An 11,875-nucleotide genomic window follows, 5' to 3' on the forward strand; every position below is an offset into this window, starting at 1 on the left:
GGAGCTGCTGAATATATGCATTCTGGTTACAGTATCTTTGCAGGGATTCTTTCACATAATCTTTGAATTCTTTTCCGATTTCCTTAACAAATGCAGGGTTCTCTCATACTTCATGCAAATGTTGTAATCTGCAATCATCAAAGTGATGTTTCAAGACAGGAAAAGTACACCATGCGCTAGACCATGTCTTGGAGTAGAGACTCATCTGTGCTGCTTCTTCAGGGCTTTGGAACGATAGAATATGTTGAATAATATCTTCTGGGAGCTCCAGTACATAATCACTTTTCCTTGCATCAACCTTTTTCCGCTTCATATTTGGGAAACTTTGCCAAACCAAAGCCCTCAAGAGGTATTGCAAAACTATTATTAGTAGCTTGAGATCTACAATTACTTGTATCTGCTAACCTGACATAAAGGGTTTTATTATTTTTGCAAAACCAAAGCCCTAAAAACATTTATTTTTGTTTATTACTTCACTAGAAACGGTTTATTATTATTATCATTCATCGGAAACAATGTATTTTTTATAACAAGATCATGGGATTGCATAGTGATATTTAAATCCAAATTCAACCCAAATTGAGCTATAGGATTCATAAGGGATCAGCCTATGTATCATGATTGACTGATGGCAACTCTTTAAACTGCAACAACAGGTTTTGATATAATTTGCCAAGAAAGCTATCGGAAAAGCCACGCAATATCACAATGGTGGAGGAGAAGTCGAACCAAAATATGCCTGCAGCAGATTACGCTTCCGGTGCACTCGTTTGCGCTTTCTGTTACATCAATTATTTAACTTGGTTAAGAGCATAATCAAGGATGAATTCCCCTTCTTCCTGATCGTTGAGTTATGATTGTATGATTAGGATGAATTAGCCCTGAAAGCATAACTTCTAAAGCAACAATTGGATTTCGATTATATTTGTAAAGTGAAAATTCGGATCTGAACCTTGATTGTACCTGAATTACTTTGAATGTTCTTGAAAGATGCTTGATTCATTGTGATTTCGAAGAGAAATTGACTATATGATTTTCTATCTGAATTGGAAAAAGAAAAATTGATGAGAGCAAGCCGTTGATACTAATTTTCCACCAAATTGGATGGAACAAAATCAATTATCCAAAAATTAGTCAAAATTGGTATTTTAAGGGCTAAACATGTTTTTTAATCAAGATCTGCTTCATCTCTCTAAAACTCTTTTCTGTCCCTTCTCTCTAGAACTCTTCCAATTAAAATCTTCTTCATCTCTCCCATGGGAGAGAAACCAAATCTGGTCTTTCCCCATGGGAGGCAGTACTCTTTATAGTTTTTAGTTTTTCTTATTTGAATAAATTCTATTATTCTCTCCTAAAATCTCCCGGTGAGAGTTTCTTCTCTCCTAGATTATTCTAGTGAGAATTTTATTATCTTTTGGGTTTTTCCTTGTGAGAGTTTTTTAGGTTTTTATCTTTGTGAAATTTGAGATTTTGTACATCTATAATCTAGTTTTTCAGATCTATAATTTCTCCATTATTATCATATCTAAATTTCTCTTTGGACTTGAATTAATTTTAATCAGATCAGATCTAATTGTCAGCAGACATGCGCTGATGTGTTGGGTTACAGTGATTCATCCGGATGAAACATATATAGGAGCATCAATGTTATCTTTATTTGTATTGTTTTCTTAAATTTATTATATCTATTGATTTCAGATCTATATGTATCTGTGTCAGGTTTGTTTGATGTATTTCCTGCCATTAGTGCAAATTTGTTTGAATGAAATGATCTTTTCTATCTAAAAAAATGGGGCTAAACATGTTTGTACGGAAACTTAAATGACCAATTTGGTCCACACCCTAACAATACATAGGCCCAATTTACATATTTCCCATGTAACATCACAATTAATAGACTCGAACCCCCAGTGTAGTTTACCATCTTAAGAAAAATCGTATCATAGCTAGTCCCGTGAATTCCTTATAGCTGGCCTTTAATTGATAGCATACCTTCCCTACGTCCTGGCTGGGAGATCCATGTGAAATTCAAATTCTTCGTTTACGATCAAATTCGAGACAATTACTGATTAGTTTTTGAAGGTAATCTTCTTAATTTCTTTCCAAAAATTTGTTCTTGAAATGCAGTTTACGTAAACTGGGTCTATATCAGAATTAGCATTTATCATATCCTGACACAACCTGTGTTGTTCATTGTCTTTAAACACTGCGATATCATGAAATGAAGAAAGAATGGGGCACTGTTCAAGAGAGATTCTGGCATTTATACATACAACATAGTAAAATTTTCCAAGCTTAAACAAGAATTTCTCCATTCTGATGCTTTTGTTGTGGGAAATTGCAATTGGTACGTCTATACCTTAATTTTAGTAATGGTATTTCCTTCCAGATAATACTTAAAAACCTGTTAATCACAGTTGAGTAGCTTTTTAATTAGAAGCTGGTATTTCTTTTACAATTTCAGGAAGCTGGAGTTTTATCCCAAAGGATTTGGTCAGCAGAAAGGCAAAAGCTTTTCACTGTATCTACTATTAGCTGAGCCCAAGAATGACATAAAAACCTATGCAGAATACAAGCTTTCGATAAAGAACCCAAAACCACTCGGTTATGCAATATATACAGGTAAACAACCTTTTCTTTTTTTCATTTTTTGTTTTTTGCAAGGGGTTGGATAATGTCCCTTATTTAGCTGTCCTATTCTTTTTTTTTTTTTTTGGTTACCTTCCCACCCTCCCCATATCTTTTCCACCTCCCAACTGCTAGGTACAAGATTCAAACTCTGAATTTGACAGTAGAAAAGACTCTAACAACTCTCTTTCCTCTTTCCTGACGATTGAGAGTTTTACTTAGAAAAGCAATGAATTTAAAATGAATTTGTCATATCTGGACTTTTTCAACCTTAGATGAGATTATTATGTTTGCAAGGTTGTGTTTGCTACAAATATGAAGGTTAAAAATGGCTAAAATGAATAATGATACATTTTATAACGCCATTAGGCAAATCATGCTATATATTGTATAATTATGAATGCAGATATAAATAGTTTGACCATTATCCATATGCAAAAATCAAACTTTAATATAAAAAAAAAAAAAAAAAAAACTTGTTTAGTCTCTTTTCAAGAAAAAAAAAAAATTAAGCAAGAGAAGAGTGAAATTTGAGAAGGAGGGGAATAGGGCAGGAGGATTTGAACCAGAACTCCTAATTATTAAGGTCTCAAACGTGCTTAAACTCTAAGCATACATTCATAATATGTTCTAAATTAGCATTAACGAGTAGATTTCATTTTCATACATAGAAAATTTGACCTTTGTCCACCTACAATAATGTTAATTCTTTCTCTAGTGATAAAAATTGTGTTTGAACAACATTTTTGTTTTGCAGGTACTTCGTGGTTTTCTTCTACCAACCCCAGTTGTGGTTCTGATAACATTCTCTCCCTGAAAGAGGTTCACAATTCTTCTAGAGGCTTCCTTGAGAAAGATGCTATGGTGGTTCAAGCCGAAATTTCTGAAGTAGCAAAAAAACTTTGAAAAGCTGTTTTTAAACAATAGGACTGACCAAAATCGAAGGAACAAAAAATTACATTCCCATATTGACGAAAAAGGAGTTCTCCCATAGTACCTTTAAAATTTTTTGTTCCTTGACGTGGGCTTATGTTAGGGTCCTCTCCATTAGATTTATCTCCATTGATCTCTTCATTGATTCATATTTTAAATTATAAAATGTAATAAAATTATGCTATTATATCATTATTTTTCTTTTAATCTCTAAATCAATGTACGAAAAAATTATACTTTTTTATGATAATTTGATATTAATTTATACAAAAACTTTTTGAATGGTGAAAAATGGGTCAAATTTGTGATAAATTTTGCAACGATTATTCAGGAGGAGAAGACAGAACTTGGCCAATTTCATGCAAAATTTTATGTATAACTAATACAAGGACAGAAATACATTATGAATGGAGTTGATCTTCGAAAATAATTTTGAAATTAATTTTATTCAAGTGTAATGGAAACAAGTTCTCGCCGATGCAATGGAGAGGAGTCTAGTCCCTAGGTATGTGAACGTATTACGTGCAAAACAACTTTTTTTATAGCATCTTTTTATTTAAGAAATACATTTATTCTGAAAGCTGTGGCTTTATCCCACAGCAGAATTTGGGAGGTAAACAAATTCAATTCTACAAGACTTACTTCTCACTCAATTTCTGTTCTACAGAAGGAAAGCAATACCAAACCAGTTGTCTTAATGCACAATTACATTTCAAAGAAAATATTCTGGAATCACTAGCTTCCCCAGTTTTGACAACCATATAGATTTCTTCTGTAATTTTAATTTACTTTGATCCCTCTCTTCTTTACTGTCAAGTTATTCTTTTCCTATTTCGCCATTTTATTTAATCTCATTGGATTTTCCTCCCTCTGGTATTCAAAAATCACAAGTGTGCCTTAGATCTAGGGCTGGTTTGTGACATTGTAATCTCATAAATAGGAGTTTGGCCAATCTGATCTCAACCTTTCAGCAGAACAGAAAAGAACAATTAAGCATTTTCCAAAAGCTAAAAGCTAAAGCACAGAAGCCAAGAGTGATTTTTCAACCAGATGATTAATTTAAGGCAGGCTTTTCTCTTGACTGAGGTTGTAAGTTGCAACTTGAACATCTACCAAGATTCATGGGCGTAAAATCGATTCAGAAAAGGACTAAACCAGGCACATCTTCAGTATCCAAACATAAATCAAACACAAGTATCTCCTCTACAAATTGCTCTATTGATTGATGATGCCGAGTCCAACGATTTCCGCTTTGAAGTTTAATCTAATTACCATGAATAAAAAATCAGGAGACCAAGAATTTAAGAATCAACAAGCATTCATTATTCATGAACTTGCTAATGCATCCCAGAGTAGCCTGACTAAAAACTACAGGTTCTTTTCCAATAATAAAACATTTTCTGTTTCAGGAAACATCAATTTTAACTAAAACTGAAGCAAATATACATATTCTGATGGTAAGAACCTCCCCTGGCATAAAAGCATCAAAGTAAGGAAATTATCTAACAAGACCCAAAAGCTCTCATCACATGCTTGTCATCCACAAAGATCTTCTGGCCACGTTTTAGGCCTTCAGTCCAAGATAGCAATGCTTTCTCCAGGATTTAAAATTTGAAATTTCTTGCATCAGGAACTTGCTTTGGGCTAAATGGTCTTCTGAATATGAAGATACCACATATTTGTTAGGCAATAAAGGTCTCTGTGCTCTCGCGAGCAGTAGCTTGAATATCTGGAAGATCAGAACTTATGGAGAACTTCATCCATCTTTTCTTTTCAAAATGCTTAAGACATGGATGCATTACTAGCCCTATGACAACAGCAATGAGACTTACAATCATGACTTTCAGAGAAGAAAATGCCAGGACAGCACATATCAGTATGGTTGGTGGTGTACATATTAGAATGGATCCAATATTTCCCACTGGAATCTTATATGGGCGAGATGCATTTGGATACTTGTATCTTAACCGGACAAAAGCAATAAATTCCAATATCATTCCAAAGCAATATAAGAAGTTCTCAGCAGCTACTATTTCCTGAAAGCTCATCCATGAAAGCAAAAACACACCTGAAGCTGAAAAAAGGATCCCAATTAGAGGTGTACCATAGCGAGATCTCTTGGCAAAGAACTCAGGAAGCATTCCTCTTTCAGCCATACCAAGAAGCTGAAAAGAATCGCTGCTCATCTCAGCAACAAACATCCCCATATTTGACATAGCTGCAGCAGCCTGAATCCACCATCTCAACCATGCACCACCTAGCATCTTCGCAATATCTGAAAAATAACCATCCGTCCACTCATCCCTCTGCAGTGGAACAGCACCAGTTCCAACCAGAAGAGGAATGAAATAACTAACAACCACTAAAATCACTGCATAGAAAAGAGATTTTGGCAAAGTTTTCTTTGGATTCTCTACCTCTCCTGCAAGTGTGCTTATAGAGTCCCAATAGTTCAGATTCCAAAAGAGGGTATTCAGATACAAATTCCAATCTACATGGTGAATATCTGCCACCAACCATCTTCCGGGTCTTAACTTAGGAATTGAAATAAGTCCCATAACAGCAAAAGGCAGGAGTGAAGAGATGCCAAGCAGAATAGCAACCCATCCAACAATTGTTAAACCCCTATAGTTCATATAAGTTAGGACAATAGTCAAGGCCAATACAGCAAGGACCCTAGGGAAACCATGACCGACTGCAGGGAAACCAGATTTCAAATAATCCAGAAACAAAACAGGATACAGAGCATTATCAATAACCCCACTTAACCATTTCACCCAACCTTGCTGGAAACCCCAGAACGGTCCTAAAGCGCTTGAAACCCAAACGACATAACCACTATTTTCAGGAAACATAGTTCCCATCTCAGCTGTGATTAACGCCTCGGGAATACTCCATATGAATGGAAATACTAAAAATCCCAGAAGAGCTAAAAGAGGACCAGCAGCATTGACACTATCCTCAACCCCAAATGGGCCCCCTGATACTTCATAAAAGATGAGGAAAACAAGGGGCAAAACCGAAACTTTCCTACTACTATGACCAGCTCTAGGAGGAGGAACCTCATCAATTACCACATATTCTGATCCATCATATTCCCCCATTGCAATGGCAGCTTGTCTGTTAGTTGTATTCCTCAATTTCTGCATTCATCATAAACTCATTAAAAACTGAATACACTTGCCTCAGCTCAAATTTAACTACAGAGACACAGTAGAAAGACAAAAACTATACCAATTTAACATGAAAAACAAAATCTCGAGATAAACCATCACAAGAAGAGAGGAAAAATAAGGAAATTATGGCTAATCAGTCCATAATTAGAACAGAAACCAGCATAATTCGCCAATTCTCATCAAATTATCACAATAGTTCAATCAGATTAGCGGAACAAACCTCAGAAACCTTGATCAAAACAAAGAAATCATGCGAACTAGACCAGATTCAGTTCAAATGGGAACAAACCAACATCAAATCAAGTTAAACCAACCTCCCCAAAATCAAAAAAATTCGGATACCATCCAATGAAATCTGAGGAACCCAGAAAGGAATGAGTAACACAACGTAAAAACAGAGAGAAAAAAGGAACAAAGGGAGGACCATGAAGCGAAGGCGACAGAGTCCTTAAGAAAAAGCGGTAGCGGCTTGTTTGGCTCTTTGTGTCATCTTAGAACTGAGATTTGAGGGAAAAAACAAAGGGACTCTTCTGCAGATGAGCTGAGATGGTGAGACGCGTTGGGAAGGAGAAGGAATCGAGAGCTATACATCTGGAATCGGAATCGGAATCGGGATGATCAAAGAGGGAATATTTTGTTGCTATCTGTCACTGTAAATTGATAAACTCTTTCACAAAAGATGGGAAGTATTCCCCAAGATTTGAATAGTTTGTTGGTCAGGGGTAAATTTGTAATTTTATTATTCCAAAAATATTTGTCTAGTTTTTCTAATCCTTCATACACACACATATAAATATATATATAATTAATCTTATATACACTGACAGTATATACACTTTTATCATTAAATTCATAACACATAAGCCAAATTTGAATTTGAAATCTAAATTTTGCATATATGCCATGCAGCAAACCGTAATAATATATACACTGTTAGTGTATATAAGATTTACTTATATATATATATATGTCCTTTTCTAACCTTTCCTTTTCTCTTTTTTTTTTTGGAAGATTCTCAAAGAATATTTGAAATTTGGTTCAAGGGTGGTCCTGTCAACTATATCAGTTGACTAAATAAAAATGGTATTAAATGTTAATTAATTGGATAAATCTTTTATACACTAACAATGTATACACTAGCAGGTTTAGATGCACGCCATATATATAAAATTTGATATTTAAATTTAAATTAATATGATGTGGCATTCATCCAACCCCGTCAGTGTATATACTGACAGTATAGGAAAGATTGATCCCAATTAATTATGTTATTAAAACGTGAAAATTTTGTTTAGCTTGAGAACTCGAAAAAAAAAACTCTTAAAATAAAAAATGAAGAATTGTTCAACTAGATTGTAATTGGTTGAGTTTTTTTTTCCCCTTTTTGTGTGCTAAATTTTGTTTGTGTTAGGTATTGATGAGAATCAATCAAAGAACACTTGGGAAATGAGAAAACCATAAGAAGTTAGAAGTGAATCCAATCAGAAAATTGAAATCAACTTTTTATTTTGTAGCCAGATGTTTATACATATGCTGCATATAAAAAATTTAACAATCAGGATTAGTCCAATAGCTAAGAGAGAACTTTTATATTTCTCTCCGTTATCAGCAATATTCGAATCCTAAACCTAATAATTAGGAATAGGAAAGATGTGAGAAGAAGTCCGAGGATTAAAAAAAAAAAAAAAGAAAGATTCAACTGCACATTTTTTTCTTTTTCTTTCCTTTTTTTTAAGAGTAAAGATTCAGTTACACTTAAAAAGGGTTTTTCAGTTGTCTAATGCTAAATTTTTATTTCTCATACACCATTGCATAAGCAATTGTAAAAGATGAAAAAGAAATTGAACCCTTCAAGCAAGCACAAGAAATTACTTTTATTTATTTTATTGTTATTCGTTCTTTCTCTGAAGTATTGGGAATTTAAAACGTCTTGTTGCCTTATCATCCCAGCGGTTCACCAAGATTCTGACATGACACAAAATCGCGGAAATGTTTTGTGCGTGTGACAATAGAATACTTCGTTTTCTCAGCAAAGGCAAATGACATCATGACAGTTTTCCGCCACACCACAATTTCTGTCCAGGAAAATGACTTCATAAGACGACATTCATTTCCCGTACTAGTATTTGGATGGTGTATTATTTTTGGGATAATTTCACAAACCTCCCCTAAGGTTTCTAAAACTTGTACTGGCACCCCTCAAGGTTTTAAAAATTTCACTGATCTCCCCTAGCAGAGATTTGGGTGGCAAGAATTGAGTGAGCAGAATTGAAAATTGTAGTAATTTTTGTGTTATTAGGGATGTAGAGCCCACAACCAAGTATTGAATAGAGATTTTTTTTTTTGCAACTAAAAGCTCACCTGTAAAGTTTGCAAAAGACTAAGGGTGTGTTTGATAAAATTGAAATTTGAAATCTAAATTTGTTAAATTATTGAATTGTTAAATACTAAATTTGATATATTTGAGTGCATACCATATTAACTGATGAGTGAATAACTTATTTCTTATTTTCGAGAGTAAGTTTTGCTTAAGAAATTCAGCGTCATTTAATTAATTCAGATATTTTATTTTTAGTTATCAAACGCGTCTAAACATATTAAGATCTAAATCCATTAGATATAACTACTGAATTGAGTTATCAAACAAGGCCTAAAAAATAACCAAAGTTAAAAAGAAATTTGAAAAAAAAAAACAAATCTTTGACATCATGATTGATCGATCCTTCTATTCTCTCTTTTTTGTTGTTCATTCTCTTTACTTTCTAAAGTTTCTAGAGCACATGTACTCAAGTAATGGTCCTATTGATCACTAAGCTAAATAGTAGTAGTAGAAAATAGGAAAGTACAGTATGATTTAGCCTCCATGATGTTGGAAATCTGTCCAACATTGAATCCCCACCATATTAAAAAATATCAGGCCCTCATTGACAAACTTCCACTCCATTCTTTCAGGATAAAAAAGGAAAAGGAAATTACGTTCCTCATTCAAGTGCCACTCCATAAATCCAATTACAATGCATATAATTTCCCATAAAATCCGAATTTGTTTCTCTTGGATTGAAGATTATTTTAAAAAAATTTAAAATAGTGGAATAACGCTTTTTATGATGTCATCTATTGAAATAAAAAAAAGTAATTGAAGAGAAAAAAAATAATTATAAAACGTGTTTATGATACAACAAAAAGAATTCTGCTCTCAATACAAATAAACTATTTATCATATGATACATATCAATAAAAAAAATAAAATATAAAACCTTTTTTGCCCCCAAAAAACATGAGAAGAAAAACCTCAAATACCTTAGGGTCACCAATTGGTTCTTCATCCACATGCTACATGATATAATATATGATTTCTAAGTACTCAATTCCAAATGGTATGTATCTCCACAAATCATTGCACTTCACACGGTATTTAACTTTTAAAACCCCAATTATGGAACTAGCCAGCACGCGAGGGGCACAATAATATTTAGGTATGATTCCGCCATCAATATGGCCGTCTAAACCCTCAAAACTTGATCAACTTTTAGGCATTCCAAAATCCAAATCCCATTTCCATTTATGTCCTACAGAAAATATGCCTCGATCCAATGTCAAAAAGAACAGCAAAACATGGCTTGGAAAAGAATCTTGCCTATCCACATTATTTTCTTTTCCTACTTTCTTCTACCAAAAATAAATTATCTCTTTCTTTTCAAGCAAAATCAATTCAGAAAACAGACACTACTATCTTCTCTCTCGTGAAACAAAAGGACAAATACACGTGCACGTATACACATGAAACTATTAAAAATATATACTTATCAATATGCAAATTTTTTTTAAAAAAAGAGAGAGAGAGAGAGAGAGAGAGAGAGAACAAAAACGTATGAATGTACTATTAGGAGTCATTAATTAATTTGCTAGGGAACTAATTCTCAGCCAATATGGGGGAACAAAATCTTGAACCATTTCAGCCCTTATCTTGTAAGTATTCTAGTAGAACCATTCCAAAGCATATTCTTGTGGAACAAACTCACAACTCTTTAGGGGGGGAGAAAGGAAAAGGAATGGAACAAGAACAAAGCCAATATTAAAATCTTTGAAGATGAAGAATATATAATAGTATAATACCTGATCCTCCCCTTCTTGTGGTTTTGGTGCTGTGGAAATATCAGCAACTGCTGCAACTTGCTGAGAGCCAGTTTGCGCTCTTCCACCATTGGCAACTGCCCCGGCTGGTGCAGAAGCATCTGATAAATCTTGGGTTTTGGGCACTTTTATTGATGCTTCATCGCTTCTTGCAGAATCTAGAGATAAATCATTCTTGGTTTTTGGGACCATTTGTATTTGCAGAAGAAGACTGGATAAGAATGCTAGAAATTTGCACACAAATAAAGGGCTTTAAAGAAAGAGACTGAGAAAGAAAGCTGGAGGAAGATGAGGAGAAATGGATGTAGACATGAAATCTGATATAGAGTTTGAGAGAGATATTTTGTTGTTTTTGGTTGACCAGCTTATTGTACTAGTTGTTGGAACTCAAGGCATTACAGTTTATATATATATATATATATAAACAATGGCTTGAGAATTTGTTTACATCATAGTAAAATGCAAATAATGCAATTTGATACGCAAACGTAACTTGTCTATTTTATTTGCTATTACTGGTTTGTATGTGTTTGACGGCTAAAAATGGACTGATCTACCAAACCTTGCCTCCTTTTTTTTTCTATTCAATATTCTTCACGACATTTATTTATTTGTAATTAGATAATGTAATATTAGCTGTTTCATAGGGTGGTTATTGGCCAGGATTTAAAACTTGTACTTTGCGATTTTCATTTTAATCATTTTATCACGGATAATAAAGTGCACTTTTTTTAATCAAATTATTTCAAAATCTCATTTTGTAAGTAAACCAATTTTTTAAAAAAAATTTATGAATGCGTTCATCATCTAGATGTCCACTTCTTTATAATTCTGTCACTTTCCATCCGTTATTTCGAGGGGAATTCATTGCACCTGATATGAAGAACACTATGTAAGAGCTTCTTCTTTTTTTTTTTTGCAGGTTAGGTTAAAGTTCTATTTCCGTTATTGAAATTTTTTTTCTTTTATATTTTTGCCCGTCGAACTTCCAAAGGTGCATAAAG

General features: G+C 33.7%; 2 protein-coding genes across 4 annotated transcripts; one reads left to right on the forward strand and one right to left on the reverse strand.

Moving 5' to 3' along the window:
• Positions 1 to 708: 708 nt before the first annotated feature.
• LOC113705726 (MATH domain and coiled-coil domain-containing protein At3g58210-like) lies at positions 709 to 3,534 on the forward strand. The gene is made up of 5 exons (XM_027227644.1): positions 709 to 760; positions 1,699 to 1,756; positions 2,228 to 2,347; positions 2,465 to 2,622; positions 3,386 to 3,534. Exons 1-5 carry the CDS (start codon positions 709 to 711, stop codon positions 3,532 to 3,534), a joined length of 537 nt encoding a protein of 178 aa, XP_027083445.1.
• A 1,327-nt stretch (positions 3,535 to 4,861) lies between these two features.
• Positions 4,862 to 11,234, reverse strand: LOC113707383 (probable polyamine transporter At1g31830). 3 transcript variants are annotated; one of them, XM_027229686.2, is made up of 2 exons: positions 10,854 to 11,234; positions 4,862 to 6,704 (listed from the first exon to the last, which is right to left on the reverse strand). In XM_027229686.2, exons 1-2 carry the CDS (start codon positions 11,061 to 11,063, stop codon positions 5,244 to 5,246), a joined length of 1,671 nt encoding a protein of 556 aa, XP_027085487.1. In that variant the 5' UTR covers positions 11,064 to 11,234; the 3' UTR covers positions 4,862 to 5,243. The 3 variants fall into 3 exon arrangements, with proteins under 3 accessions (XP_027085487.1, XP_027085489.1, XP_027085488.1); XM_027229688.2 differs by lacking the exon at positions 10,854 to 11,234 and adding an exon at positions 6,958 to 7,414; XM_027229687.2 differs by lacking the exon at positions 10,854 to 11,234 and adding an exon at positions 7,162 to 7,413.
• Between the last annotated feature and the right edge of the window lie 641 nt (positions 11,235 to 11,875).

Source organism: Coffea arabica, chromosome 8c (assembly GCF_036785885.1).
Source record: "Coffea arabica cultivar ET-39 chromosome 8c, Coffea Arabica ET-39 HiFi, whole genome shotgun sequence".
Taxonomy (NCBI): Eukaryota; Viridiplantae; Streptophyta; class Magnoliopsida; order Gentianales; family Rubiaceae; genus Coffea; species Coffea arabica.

What these genes read in the sequence shown, in the direction of transcription:
- LOC113705726 (XM_027227644.1), top strand. Translation starts at nt 709, where the DNA reads ATGGTGGAGGAGAAGTCGAACCAAAATATGCCTGCAGCAGATTACGCT. An exon ending in CCTGCCATTAGTGCAAATTT is followed by an intron (nt 1,757 to 2,227) that starts GTTTGAATGAAA and finishes CATGAAATGAAG; the next exon opens with AAAGAATGGGGCACTGTTCA. An exon ending in GTTGTGGGAAATTGCAATTG is followed by an intron (nt 2,348 to 2,464) that starts GTACGTCTATAC and finishes TTACAATTTCAG; the next exon opens with GAAGCTGGAGTTTTATCCCA.
- LOC113707383 (XM_027229686.2), bottom strand. Translation starts at nt 11,063, where the DNA reads ATGGTCCCAAAAACCAAGAATGATTTATCTCTAGATTCTGCAAGAAGC. An exon ending in CACAAGAAGGGGAGGATCAG is followed by an intron (nt 6,705 to 10,853) that starts GTATTATACTAT and finishes TGATGAATGCAG; the next exon opens with AAATTGAGGAATACAACTAA.